This window comes from Perissodus microlepis, chromosome 3 (assembly GCF_051167445.1).
Source record: "Perissodus microlepis isolate ML-2025 ecotype Zambia chromosome 3, ASM5116744v1, whole genome shotgun sequence".
In the NCBI taxonomy this organism is placed as follows: domain Eukaryota; kingdom Metazoa; phylum Chordata; class Actinopteri; order Cichliformes; family Cichlidae; genus Perissodus; species Perissodus microlepis.
The window spans coordinates 21,760,001-21,775,182 of NC_140463.1; the positions used below are offsets into that span (position 1 = coordinate 21,760,001).

General features: G+C 38.9%; 2 protein-coding genes across 4 annotated transcripts in view; both read right to left on the reverse strand.

Annotated features, from left to right (window-relative positions):
• Window positions 1-1,584, reverse strand: part of LOC146390505 (uncharacterized) — a 4,516-nt gene extending 2,932 nt beyond the window's left edge. The window contains exons 1-2 of one of the 2 annotated variants that reach the window (XM_084923552.1): window positions 1,275-1,584; window positions 556-633 (exon numbers count right to left, since the gene is read on the reverse strand). The gene's annotated coding sequence lies outside the window, so the exon portion shown is untranslated. The remainder of the gene's footprint in view (window positions 1-555; window positions 634-1,274) is intronic. The other variant, XM_084923553.1, reaches the window with a different exon arrangement.
• Window positions 1,585-9,163: 7,579 nt separating this feature from the next.
• On the reverse strand, window positions 9,164-14,788 carry LOC146390506 (uncharacterized). Of its 2 annotated transcripts, XM_084923550.1 has the most exons (3): window positions 14,472-14,788; window positions 13,805-13,882; window positions 9,164-11,696 (listed from the first exon to the last, which is right to left on the reverse strand). In XM_084923550.1, exons 1-3 carry the CDS (start codon window positions 14,548-14,550, stop codon window positions 9,766-9,768), a joined length of 2,088 nt encoding a protein of 695 aa, XP_084779676.1. In that variant the 5' UTR covers window positions 14,551-14,788; the 3' UTR covers window positions 9,164-9,765. The 2 variants fall into 2 exon arrangements, with proteins under 2 accessions (XP_084779676.1, XP_084779677.1); XM_084923551.1 differs by lacking the exon at window positions 13,805-13,882.
• Window positions 14,789-15,182: the final 394 nt, after the last annotated feature.

Consider the following 15,182-nt stretch of genomic DNA (forward strand, 5'->3'; position numbering starts at 1 on the left):
AAGATTTCATAACTTTACAGAGGGCTTTTTCTTGTTCAGGTCAAAAGAAGAATAAATAAGTCTTCAGTGTAGGTGTACTTATAAGTTCTTCCAGGGAGTCAAAATTCTCTGGTTTGTTGCCCTCTTTTTCAGAGCAGCCAAAGTGTGCAGAGGATGTAATACTATTTACAAAATACGCTATCAGAGATTATCAGAGGGAATAGAGCACAACTGCGTATCAGCTGTAAAAAATGTATCATGTGCAAAACTAGAACATATTATTAGATACTTTATTATACAACATGTAGAGTGTGTAAAGGTTAAAAAAAAATACAGGACCAAAAACTGATCCTTGAGAAGCTTATTTTCGGGAGGGTTAAAAACGGCTAATTTCATCCATCCATTGATTTAATGTAAGCAGGTTGAGAACATTATTTTTCTTCAGCAGTGATTTGTCTCTCATTTGGGATAAACAGGCAAAAATGTCACTGTGTACAGAATTAGATGTTATTATTATTATTAAAATAATAACCAATTAATGTCTGTAGAATAATGTTGGCGATTTTTCTTTGTCACCTTCAATGAAGAACCAATGTTTCTGACTACAGGTGCTGAGCTGCTCCTCCAGCAGACTCTTCGCCTGCTGCCAGTCGCCTGTGACAGCAAAAAGATTTTTATATTTAATCCAGTTAAATTTATTGTATTATTGTAGGGCACTACTGCAGACCATTGTATTGTGTAGCATTATTTTGCCTCGTAGGTTCAGCACCAATATCAGAATCAGAAAAACCTTATTAATCCCAGAGGAAAACTAAGTTGTCATAGCAGGAAATATACAACAAACAACATACACTCACTGAGTGTAGAAACAGAGTTATGATGGATAAATACTAGATAAAAAGAGAAACATAGAGATATAGTAGGAACAAAAAGAAATGGGGGGGGGGGGGGGGGGGCTGCTTACGAAGACAGCTGCTACAACAGCCTGCCGCTAGATCAGCGCCATCTTAAAAGACACATTACTGGTGGTGATTCTATTATTAATTGTGGAATCCGTTGTATTCTATCCACCTCATCAAATCATAATACTCAGTACAACATCTTCATTTGAAGGAAAACAAATAGCTGAACACAAATGATTAAAAAAAAATAAGGTCCTAAACTGCTGGAAGTTCCAGGCACACAAAATGACAGGGGCTGAACAGAACGTACAGCCGAAAACAAAATTAGCTAAGAGAGAGAAACCCTGTAGACAGTTATCGATTTAGGAAGCTATATAATTATAATGTACTCACTCTGGATCTCCTCTCAGAATAACCCGAACTAAAGATCCCCCAGCGGAGAAGGCCGGCTTTGTAGTTGGACTAGGAGAGAGACCAAGCTGTCCGAGCTACGAGAGCCTATATCTTTCCAATCACGCATGAGAAACATAAACGTGATCTGCCGGAGACCAGAAGGGCAGCAGTAAGAAAGCTCAGCACAGTTACACTATATTTGTCACACCACAAAAGTCTCCGTCGTAGATAACAAGTATGATGACTGTGGCTATAATCGTTACTCGGTAAGTCTACTTTCCGCTGTGTGCACGCGCAGTACTTCGTCTTCTTCTTTGTGGTTTGTCGGCGGTTGGCAAACAACGACTCATTACCGCCACCAACTGGTAGTGATGTGTCCTGTGTGTCAAAGCTTCGAAGCGTGTGTCGGCTAATCTTGGGGGAGTTTTTGTAAAGCGCGTATCGAGACTTTCTTTGATTACGTATGCAGTGACGTTCGAGGCCTCGCGGGCAGCCCGTACCATGTGACTGATTCAGGAACTGGCTCGCCGGTTCGCGCCAGATTCGAAATAAAATGGGCATCAAAACACAGCTGATTTCCCCCATCACATTGTGTTGTGGAATTAGATTACGTACGTGCTACATAGATACTTGAGCATTTCATCGTCGATAGAACCAGCAAGGTAGAGATTTTTTTAATCTCCTCTCTCCTTATCTCATCTCTTCTTATAAAGTATGCACACAGTAATACATATCCCAAATGATAAGTACCATAATATAAATAAACAACACTACAGATCCTATAATCTCATTTCTGTCTTTTAGTTTATTAAAAAGTGAAGCGCCACACGCTAGTTTGTCTCATTATCCAGATGTACATAAGCATAATTACACAGTTACACAATCATACCAAAACTCTGTCCTGATAGTTTCCACTTTCTCTTTTGTGTCAGACATGCTGAGACAATATATATACATACATATACACATATATACATACACATACATACATACATACATACATATATATACACATATACATATACATACACACATATATATATATACACACATATACATACACACATATATATATATACATATACATATACATACACACACACACACACACACACACACACATATATATATATATACAGGGAGTGCAGAATTATTAGGCAAGTTGTATTTTTGAGGAATAATTTTATTATTGAACAACAACCATGTTCTCAATGAACCCAAAAAACTCATTAATATCAAAGCTGAATGTTTTTGGAAGTAGTTTTTAGTTTGTTTTTAGTTTTAGCTATTTTAGGGGGATATCTGTGTGTGCAGGTGACTATTACTGTGCATAATTATTAGGCAACTTAACAAAAAACAAATATATACCATTTCAATTATTTATTTTTACCAGTGAAACCAATATAACATCTCCACATTCACAAATATACATTTCTGACATTCAAAAACAAAACAAAAACAAATCAGCGACCAATATAGCCACCTTTCTTTGCAAGGACACTCAAAAGCCTGCCATCCATGGATTCTGTCAGTGTTTTGATCTGTTCACCATCAACATTGCGTGCAGCAGCAACCACAGCCTCCCAGACACTGTTCAGAGAGGTGTACTGTTTTCCCTCCTTGTAAATCTCACATTTGATGATGGACCACAGGTTCTCAATGGGGTTCAGATCAGGTGAACAAGGAGGCCATGTCATTAGTTTTTCTTCTTTTATACCCTTTCTTGCCAGCCACGCTGTGGAGTACTTGGACGCGTGTGATGGAGCATTGTCCTGCATGAAAATTATGTTTTTCTTGAAGGATGCAGACTTCTTCCTGTACCACTGCTTGAAGAAGGTGTCTTCCAGAAACTGGCAGTAGGACTGGGAGTTGAGCTTGACTCCATCCTCAACCCGAAAAGGCCCCACAAGCTCATCTTTGATGATACCAGCCCAAACCAGTACTCCACCTCCACCTTGCTGGCGTCTGAGTCGGACTGGAGCTCTCTGCCCTTTACCAATCCAGCCACGGGCCCATCCATCTGGCCCATCAAGACTCACTCTCATTTCATCAGTCCATAAAACCTTAGAAAAACCAGTCTTGAGATATTTCTTGGCCCAGTCTTGACGTTTCATTTTGTGTGTCTTGTTCAGTGGTGGTCGTCTTTCAGCCTTTCTTACCTTGGCCATGTCTCTGAGTATTGCACACCTTGTGCTTTTGGGCACTCCAGTGATGTTGCAGCTCTGAAATATGGCCAAACTGGTGGCAAGTGGCATCTTGGCAGCTGCACGCTTGACTTTTCTCAGTTCATGGGCAGTTATTTTGCGCCTTGGTTTTTCCACACGCTTCTTGCGACCCTGTTGACTATTTTGAATGAAACGCTTGATTGTTCGATGATCACGCTTCAGAAGCTTTGCAATTTTGAGATTGCTGCATCCCTCTGCAAGATATCTCACTATTTTTGACTTTTCTGAGCCTGTCATGTCCTTCTTTTGACCCATTTTGCCAAAGGAAAGGAAGTTGCCTAATAATTATGCACACCTGATATAGGGTGTTGATGTCATTAGACCACACCCCTTCTCATTACAGAGATGCACATCACCTAATATGCTTAATTGGTAGTAGGCTTTCGAGCCTATACAGCTTGGAGTAAGACAACATGCATGAAGAGGATGATGTGGACAAAATACTCATTTGCCTAATAATTCTGCACTCCCTGTACATATACATATATATATATATATATATATATACATATATATATATATATATATATATATACATATATATATACATATATATATATATACATATATATATATATATATATATGTATGTATATATATATATATATATATATATATATACATATATATATATATATACATATATATATATATATATATATATATATATATATATATACATACATACACATATATATATATGTATATATATATTAGGCTAAGACTCTTGATCTCTTGGTGGCGCTGTCACTTGGTGTTCGCTCGCTCTGCGGTAGAGTATCACTTCCTGTTCCTGCTCAAACACAGTGGTGTTTCTGAGTAGCTTATTTGCTTAGCAATTTAATTAACAACTTTTAAATACATTCTTCTTTCATAGTATAATCTTCACGTGCTTCATCCGAAGCACACTTTCTGTGTACTCACTACCTAATTTATAGCCAAAGTATTTACTCACTGTCTCTGTACTGTTTCGCTAGCTTAGCTTAGCTCGTAGCCGACTCGTTAGCACCATGGCTACTTCACCTGTCCCTCCTGCACTTTCTTGCTCATTGTGTCAGATGTTTAGTTACTCCTCGGCCTCCTTTAGCAGTAATGATATCTGTAACAAATGTAGCATATTTGCAGCTCTGGAGGCCAGGATTACTGAATTGGAGACTCGGCGTCGCACCCTTCATTCACCCGTAGCTAGCCAGGCCCCTGTAGCTGGTGCAGCCGAAGATAGCGTAGGCCCCGCTAGCTGTTCCCCGGCAGACCCCAAGCAGCTGGGGAAAGAGGGCGGCTGGGTCACGGTGAGGAGGAAGCATAGTCCTAAACAGAAGCCCCAGGTACACCACCAACCCGTTCATGTGTCTAACCGTTTTTCCCCACTCGGTGACACACCCGCCGGGGGTCAAACTCTGGTAATTGGTGATTCTGTTCTCAGACATGTGAAGCTAGAGACACCGGCAACCATAGTCAATTGTCTTCCAGGGACCAGAGCAGGCGACATTGAAGGAAATTTAAAACTGCTGGCTAAGGGTAAACGTAAATTCAGTAAAATCATAATTCACGTCGGCAGTAATGACACCCGGTTACGCCAATCAGAGGTCACTAAAATCAATATTGAATCGATGTGCAACTTTGCTAAAACAATGTCGGACTCTGTAGTTTTCTCTGGTCCCCTCCCCAATCAGACCAGGAGTGACATGTTTAGCCGCATGTTCTCCTTAAATTGCTGGCTGTCTGAGTGGTGTCCCAGAAACGATGTGGGCTTCATAGATAATTGGCAAACCTTCTGGAGGAAACCTGGTCTTGTTAGGAGAGACGGCATCCATCCCACTTTGGATGGAGCAGCTCTCATTTCTAGAAATATGGACAAATTTATTAAACCCCCCAAAATATGACTATCCAGAGTTGGGACCAGGAAGCAGAGTTGCAGTCTTACACGCCTCTCTGCAGCTTCTCTCCTCCTGCTACCCCCCCAAAAACCCATCTCCATAGAGACTGTGTCAGCTTCCAAAAAGACAAAAAACAAACTAAAAACCAGCAACAAACAACTTAAACATAAACAATTACAAAGAAAGAACAGTACAGTATCCACATCTGAACCAAAGAGTAAAACAGTGAAATGTGGATTATTAAATATTAGGTCTCTCTCCTCCAAGTCTCTGTTAGTACATGACTTAATAATTGATCAACAAATTGATTTACTCTGCCTTACAGAAACCTGGTTGCAGCAGGATGATTATGTTAGTTTAAATGAATCAACACCCCCGAGTCATTCTAACTACCAGAAACCTCGAAGCACAGGCCGAGGGGGCGGTGTGGCAGCAATTTTTCACACCAGCCTATTAATTAATGAAAGACCAAGACAGACTTTTAATTCATTTGAAAGCCTGATGCTTAACATTGTCCACCCCAGCTGTGAAACTCAGAAACCAGTCTTACTTGTTATCATCTATCGTCCACCTGGGCCTTACACAGAGTTTCTGTCTGATTTCTCAGACTTTATATCTAATTTAGTTCTGAGCTCAAATAAAATAATTATTGTGGGTGATTTTAACATCCATGTAGATGCTAAAAATGACAGCCTCAACATGGCATTTAGTCTGTTATTAGACTCAATTGGCTTCTCTCAAAATGTAAAAGAACCCACCCACCACTTTAATCACACTCTAGATCTTGTTTTAACATATGGCATAGAAACTGAACATTTAACAGTGTTTCCTGAAAACCCTCTCCTGTCTGATCATTTCCTGATAACATTTACATTTACAATAATTGATTACACAGCGGTGGAGAGTAGATTTTATCAAAGTAGATGTCTTTCTGAAAGCGCTGTAACTAAGTTTAAGAATATAATCCACCCACTGTTATCATCTTCAATGCCCTGTACCAACACAGAGCAGAGCAGCTATCTGAACGCTACCCCAACAGAGGTCGATTATCTTGTTAATAATTTCACCTCCTCACTACGTACGACTCTGGATACTGTAGCTCCAGTGAAAACTAAGGTCTCTAATCAGAAGTACCTGACTCCGTGGTATAATTCTCAAACACGTACCCTAAAGCAGATGACTCGTAATCTGGAGAGGAAATGGCGTGTCACAAATTTAGAGGATCATCATTTAGCCTGGAGAAATAGTTTGCTGCTTTATAAGAAAGCCCTCCGCAAAGCCAGAACATCTTACTATTCATCACTGATTGAAGAAAATAAGAACAACCCCAGGTTTCTCTTCAGCACTGTAGTCAGGCTGACAAACAGTCAGAGCTCTGTTGAGCCAACCATCCCTTTAACGTTAACTAGTAATGACTTCATGAACTTCTTCACAAATAAAATTTTTATCATTAGAGAAAAAATTACCAGTAATCATCCCACAGATGTAATATTATCTACAGCTACTCTTAGTACCATTGATGTTAAGTTAGACTCTTTTTCTCCAATTGATCTTTCTGAGTTAACTTTAATAATTACTTCCTCCAAACCATCAACATGTCTTTTAGACCCCATTCCTACAAAACTGCTCAAAGAAGTCCTGCCATTAATTAATTCTTCGATCTTAAATATGATCAACCTATCTCTAATAATCGGCTATGTACCACAGGCCTTCAAGCTGGCTGTAGTTAAACCTTTACTCAAAAAGCCATCTCTAGACCCAGCAGTCTTAGCTAATTATAGGCCAATCTCCAACCTTCCTTTCATATCAAAAATCCTTGAAAGAGTAGTTGTCAAACAGCTAACAGATCATCTGCAGAGGAATGGTTTATTTGAAGAGTTTCAGTCAGGTTTCAGAGCTCATCACAGCACAGAAACAGCTTTAGTGAAGGTTACAAATGATCTTCTTATGGCCTCTGACAGTGGACTCATCTCTGTGCTTGTCCTGCTAGACCTCAGTGCAGCGTTCGATACTGTTGACCATAATATCCTATTAGAGCGATTAGAACATGCTGTAGGTATTACAGGTACTGCACTGCAGTGGTTTGTATCATATCTATCTAATAGACTCCAATTTGTGCATGTAAATGGAGAGTCCTCTTCACACACTGAGGTTAATTATGGAGTTCCACAGGGTTCAGTGCTAGGACCAATTCTGTTTACATTATACATGCTTCCCTTAGGCAGCATCATTAGAAGACATAGCATACATTTTCACTGCTATGCAGATGACACCCAGCTCTATCTGTCCATGAAGCCAGATAACATACACCAATTAGTTAAACTGCAGGAATGTCTTAAAGACATAAAGACCTGGATGGCCGCTAACTTTCTGCTTCTTAATTCAGATAAAACTGAGGTTATTGTACTCGGCCCTGAAAATCTTAGAAATATGGTATCTAACCAGATTCATACTCTGGATGGCATTACCTTGGCCTCCAGTAACGCTGTGAGGAACCTTGGAGTCATTTTTGACCAGGACATGTCCTTCAATGCACATATTAAACAAATATGTAAGACTGCTTTCTTCCATTTGCGCAACATCTCTAAAATTAGAAATATCCTGTCTCAGAGTGACACTGAAAAACTAGTTCATGCATTTATTACTTCCAGGCTGGACTACTGTAATTCATTATTATCAGGATGTCCAAAAAACTCACTGAAAAGCCTTCAGCTAATCCAAAATGCTGCAGCAAGAGTACTGACAGGGACTAGAAAGAGAGAGCATATTTCTCCTGTTTTGGCTTCCCTTCATTGGCTTCCTGTTAAGTCCAGAATTGAATTCAAAATCCTGCTCCTCACATACAAGGTCTTAAATAATCAGGCCCCATCTTATCTTAATGACCTTGTAGTACCATATCACCCTATTAGAGCACTTCGCTCTCGCTCTGCAGGCCTACTTGTTGTTCCTAGAGTATTTAAAAGTAGAATGGGAGGCAGAGCCTTCAGTTTTCAGGCCCCTCTTCTGTGGAACCAGCTTCCAGTTTGGATTCGGGAGACAGAAACTATCTCTACTTTTAAGATTAGGCTTAAAACTTTCCTTTTTGCTAAAGCATATAGTTAGGGCTGGACCAGGTGACCCTGAATCCTCCCTTAGTTATGCTGCAATAGACGTAGGCTGCCGGGGGATTCCCATGATGCATTGAGTTTTTCCTTTCCAGTCACCTTTCTCACTCACTATGTATTAATAGACCTCTCTGCATTGAATCATATCTGTTATTAACCTCTGTCTCTCTTCCACAGCATGTCTTTTATCCTGTCTTCCTTCTCTCACCCCAACCGGTCGCAGCAGATGGCCGCCCCTCCCTGAGCCTGGTTCTGCCGGAGGTTTCTTCCTGTTAAAAGGGAGTTTTTCCTTCCCACTGTCGCCAAAGTGCTTGCTCATAGGGGGTCATATGATTGTTGGGTTTTTCTCTGTATCTATGAAGCGCCTTGAGGCGACTTTTGTTGTGATTTGGCGCTATATAAATAAAATTGAATTGAATAGAATATATATATACACACACATATATACACATATATATATATACACACACATATATACACATATATATATATACACACATATATATATACACACACATATATATATATACACACACATATACATACACACACACACATATATATACACACACATATACATACACACACACACATATACATACACACACATATAAATATACATACACACGTGTGTATGTATGTGCGTGTGTGTTTATCTGACTAAATTCAGTATGGTTCCAACAACAGTTTTTACAGTAAAATATATTTTATATGCATGTACAATCCTTAACATACATATATTTTATCTGTGGGTGTGGGGCAGAGTGGGTGTTCGCCCAGGGCACCAAGCAGGCTAGGATTGCCACTGCTGACAAAACACAGAATGTGAAAAAGAGGGGAGGTATGATAACGGAACCTAAAGACTAGAAATTACAAATATTACATCAAGCAGAAAAACAATTAAAAGAACATAAATAGAAATAAACATTAAATATTACAATATTCAATCAAATGGAATGCTAATGTCCAAAAGCACAAAACACTGGGTCAAAGACCCAGTACAATGACAGGTATAGAAGTCTGCAATCGGTAGAGCCTCTTCAAACTTAATATGTCCAAAAGAACTTTGTCAGAGTAATGTCACATTGGTCTGCCAGTTTTGTCATAGCACGACATATGTTGTGGATTTGCTGATGCCTCAATAACATTTGTTATAAATGAAAGAGTTTCCACAATTTTCACAATTACCACAATTAAATACACGCTATAATTGCAGTGTGAACAATCTGATTTTTTAAAATGTTTACATAGAAGTGGCCGCATTTCAGCACTGACCAATAAAAAATTAATTAACTCCAGTGTGGATTAGTTGATGATTTTTGAATGCATCCATGCAACCAAAACCCTTTCCACACTGACAACAGACAAATGGTTTAATGCCAGTGTGGATGGCCTGATGTTCTCTCAAGGAACTCATGCAGCTAAAAGACTTTCCACACTGATCACAGGTGAATGGTTTAACACCAATGTGGAGGAGATGATGTTTTTTTAAGTTTCTACGCCGAGTAAAAGATTTTCCACACTGATCACAGCTGAATGGTTTAATTCCAGTGTGGATGAGCTGATGTTCTTTTAAATTTTTAATCTGAGTAAAACCCTTTCCACACTGACAACAGACAAATGGTTTAATGCCAGTGTGGATGGCCTGATGTTCTTTCAAGGAACTCATGCGACAGAAAGACAGTCCACACTGATCACAGGTGAATGGTTTAACCCCAATGTGGAGGAGTAAATGTTTTTTTAAAGTTGTACTCTGAGCAAAAGCTTTTCCACACTGACCACAGATAAATGGTTTAATTCCAGTGTGGATGAGTAAATGTTTTTTTAAAGTTGTACTCTGAGTAAAAGCTTTTCCACACTGACCACAGACAAATGATTTAATGCCAGTGTGGATGAGAAGATGATCTTTTAAGCTTTTACTATAAGTAAAAGACTTTCCACACAGATCACAGGTGAATGGTTTATCTGTAGTATGGATGAGCTGATGTTCTTTTAAGCCGTTACTCTGAGAAAAAGACTTTCCACACTGATCACAGCTAAATGGTTTTAATCCAGTGTGGATGAGCTGATGTTTTTTTAAGTTGCCATTTTCAGTAAAAGACTTTCCACACTGATCACAGCTAAACTGTTTTAATCCAGTGTGGATAAATTGATGTTTTTTTAAGGTGCTATTCTGAGTGAAAGTCCTTCCACACTGATCGCAGCTGAATGGTTTAATGCCCGTGTGGACAAGCTGATGTTTTTTTAAGTTGCCATTCTCAGTGAAACACTTTCCACACTGAGCACAGACAAATGGTTTATCTGCAGCATGGACGAGGTGATGTTCTTTTAAGCCATTACTCGGAGAAAAAGGCTTTCCACACTGATTGTAGCTAATTGCTTTTAATCCAGTGTGGATGAGCTGATGTTTTTTTAAGCTGCCACTCTGAGTGAAAGTCTTTCCACACTGATCACAGCTGAATGGTTTTAATCCAGTGTGAGCGAGCTGATGTCTTTTTAAGTTGCCATTCTCAGTGAAAGTCTTTCCACACTGATCACAGCTGAATGGTTTTAATCCAGTGTGGATAAACTGGTGTTTTTTTAACTTGCTATTATGTGTGAAAGCCTGTCCACACTGATCACAGCTAAATGGTTTAATGCCAGTGTGGATGAGCTGATGTCTTCTTAAGCTGCCATTGTGATTGAAACACTTTCCACACTGATCACAACTAAATGCTTTTAATCCATTGTGGACAAGGCGATGCTTTTTTAAGCTGCTAACATAATTGAAACACTTTCCACACTGATCACAGCTGAATGGTTTAACTCCAGTGTGGATGAGCTGATGTTGTTTTAAGCTGCCTTTTTGATTGAAACACCTTCCACATTGATCACAGCTGAATGGTTTAACTCCAGTGTGGATGAGCTGATGTTGTTTTAAGCTGCCATTGTGATTGAAACGTCTTCCACATTGATCACAGCTGAATGGTTTAACTCCAGTGTGGATGAGCTTATGTTGTTTTAAGCTGCTATTACGAGTAAAAGCCTTTCCACACTGATCACACATGAAGCTTCTGTCTCCACTGTCAATGCGCTGGCATCTTCTGGCCTTCTTCATAGTGATGAAAGTCTTCTCCACAGGGATTACAACTCGTTCATCTTTACTTGCTGGCATTGGTTGGTTTTTGTTGAGGTCAAAAATTTGGAGAGGTTTCAGCACGCTTCCCCTTCTTTTGCCTATGATGACAAAGATGACAAAGAACTAAAACAGTGAAATGCACTAATGGAATAATAAAACCTATAAAGTGTACTAGGGCTGCCACAAACGATTATTTTGATAGTCGACTAGTCACCGATTATTTTTGCGATTAGTCGACTAATCAGATCATCATCCATTGTACGTAAAACGTACAGCTTATTGCACCAGCAGCATCTGCTCTTATATAACTATCATTAGCTTACAGCTTTAAGTGTTTCAGGTATGTGCTAACTAAAAATAACGACAAGATGATAGTTTAATAAATTTTAATGAAATCTGCAGATTTCAAATACACATGTGCAGCTTGGCACTTGTGCTGTACGTCAGCGGTTCCCAACCTTTTTTTGCGCCACGGACCGGTTTATGCCCGACAATATTTTCATAGACCGGCCTTTAAGGTGTCGCGGATAAATACAACAAAATAAAACTAGTACCAGTACCGAAAAAAAGAAAATTTATTCATAACACGCGTGAAAAGACCAAGGAAAACCGAGTAAACGATAAAAACGATAACAAAATAACGCTGAAAAACGATAAAAACCCTGAAAACTATGCATTTCACACCTGAGCCTCAACTCTCGCGGCCCGGTACCAAACGACTCACGGACCGGTACCGGTCCGAGGCCCGGGGGTTGGGGACCGCTGCTGTACGTAACAAGTCACGTGACGTGACGCTGCGGCTGTGATTGGTTCGGCTCTGCGCTACTTAATTTGGATTGGCTGTTCTTCTTTTTTTTTTTTTTTAAGAGGACAAGAGAGATGAGGCCTATCGCAATAGTTTAACTTTTCTATCGAGAAAAAGTTATTTCGCAATACATATCGTTATCGTTCTATCGCCCAGCTCTAGTACATATACATACATATATCTATATACACACACACACACACACACACAGTGAGAAAAGTAGTAATCAAAACAACTGACTATTTTAAAGAATCTGAATTTTTTTAAGAATCTAAAATATGAATATGTTTTGAGTTATTTAACAGTTTTTTGTCTCTTAATTCCATGAGTGTTCATTTGGAGATTGATCCTTTAAATTAGTAGCTACAATGTAAAAAGCCATTATAAAATAGAAAAATTATGAGGGTAGTAAAGTAAGTAGGGCTGTTCGACATAATATGTATCGGATGACGATATGAAAACATCTATTGTTTCATTTTACGCTATCGTTTGTTTCGTGGTGTCGCAAAATAAACTGTTTACGGCAATATTTTTTCATCGTTTTGATGGTCACTGTAGTGGCTATATTACTTTCTGCATCGTTTCATGCATCGGTTAAAACACTCGACTCCAGGTACACGACGCCCAGCTGGAAACACTTCATGCAAGTCGAGCTGCCTGAGATTCACAGAATTTACAGAAAATGTTACATTTTTGTGATTTATATTGTTATTAGGATAGATGTCTTATATCGGGATATGAGATTTTGGTCATATCGCACAGCCCTATGAGAAGGTGTGTCCAAACATTAGACCGGTGGCTTAGTCAGCCTGGCTACAGAGCTGTTCCTGTTTTCCTCATTTACTAAGATTTCATAACTTTACAGAGGGCTTTTTCTTGTTCAGGTCAAAAGGGGTTCTCCTAAATTAGTCTTCAGTGTAGGTGTACTTATAAGTTCTTCCAGGAAGTCAAACTTCTCTGGTTTGTTGCCTTCTTTTACAGAGCAGCCAAAGTGTGCAGAGGATGTAATACTATTAACAAAATACACTATCAGAGATTATCAGAGGGAATAAAGCACAACTGTGTATCAGCTGTGAAAAATGTATCATGTGCAAAACTAGAACATATTATTAGATACTTTATGATAGCAACATGTAGAGTGTGTAAAGGTTAAAAAAAAATACAGGACCAAAAACTGATCCTTGAGAAGCTTATTTTCAGGAGGGTTAAAAACGGCTAATTTCATCCATCCATTGATTTAATGTAAGCAGGTTGAGAACATTATTTTTCTTCAGCAGTGATTTGTCTCTCATTTGGGATAAACTGGCAAAATGTCAGTGTATACAGAATTAGATGTCATTATTATTAAAATAATAACCAATTAATGTCTGTAGAATAATGTTGGCGATTTTTCTTTGTCACCTTCGATGAAGAACCAATGTTTCTGACTACAGGTGCTGAGATGCTCCTCCTGCAGACTATTCGCCTCCTGCCAGTCACCTGTGACAGCAAAACGATTTTTATTTTTTAATCCAGTTAAAATTATTGTAGGGCACTACTGGAAACCACTTTATTGTGTAGCATTATTGTGCCTCGTAGGTTCAGCACCAATATCAGAATCAGAAAAACCTTATTAATCCCAGAGGAAAACTAAGTTGTCATAGCAGGAAATATACAACAAACAACATGCACTCACTGAGTGCAGAAACAGAGTTATGATGGATAAATATTATATAAAAAGATAAATATTGAGCTAAAGGTATCAAAAACAAAATAATTAAAAAAAATAGTAGGAACAAAAAGAAAGAAGACAGGGAGCTGCTACAACAGCCTGCGCCATCTTAAAAGACACATTACTGGTCGGTGATTCTGTTATTGTGGAATCTGTTGTATTTTTAGCCACCTCATGAAATCATAATACTCAGTACAACATCTTCATATGAAGAAAAACAAATAGCAGAACACAAATGATTAAAACAAAATAAGGCCCTCAATCCCCTCTCAGAATAACCCGAAATAAAGATCCCCCAGCGGAGAAGGCCGGCTCTGTAGTTGAACTAGGACTAGTAAAGACAGCTGGCTCACTCACCTCCCAGTATGTTAATGGATACCTTGCAGAGAGACCAAGCTGTCCGAGCTACGAAACGTACATCTTTCCAATTACGCATGAGAAACAGAAACGTGATATGCCGGAGACCAGAGGGGCAGTAGTAAGGAAGCTCAGTACAGTCACACTATATTTCCCTTAGACGGATTAAAAATACAAACAAAGAAAAAAACTAAAAGTCCCCGTGGAAGATAAAAAGTATGATGACTGTGGCTACACTGTTTCTTCTGAAAGCCTACTTTGTGCTCTGGGCGGGCACGCGCACTACGTCTTCTTCGTCTTTGTGGTTTGTCGGCGGTTGGCAACAAACGTTGGCAAACAAGGATGTGGTGCAATACCGCCACCAACTGGTTTGGAGTCTGTTCATGATTCGCTCATCAGAATAGAATAGAATAGAGTAGAATTCAGCTTTATTGTCACTTGCATCCATCCAGAAGTGCTTTAGCCATGATAACGATATATTACAAATATATATTAGCAATAATATAGATATGTAAATATATTACAGAAATGGGTCTATTATGGTATGTTATAATGTACACGGTATGAAGGTATGTTATAAATGTGAAAAACTATACAGACATATGAAATAAAAAAAACTATACAGAAATATGAGATATACAGCTATACAGAAATGGGAACTATGCAAGTTATAAACAGTTGTAGAATTAAAATTATCATATTGTACAGAAT

Bases quoted from the DNA above. Each gene is read 5' to 3' on its own strand.
- LOC146390506 (XM_084923550.1), bottom strand. From the start codon at position 14,550: ATGCGTAATTGGAAAGATGTACGTTTCGTAGCTCGGACAGCTTGGTCT. The intron at 13,883-14,471 runs GTGAGTGAGCCA...TTGCTGTCACAG, and splicing joins ATCCATTAACATACTGGGAG to GTGACTGGCAGGAGGCGAAT. The intron at 11,697-13,804 runs GTGACAAAGAAA...TTGTCATCATAG, and splicing joins ACATTGGTTCTTCATCGAAG to GCAAAAGAAGGGGAAGCGTG.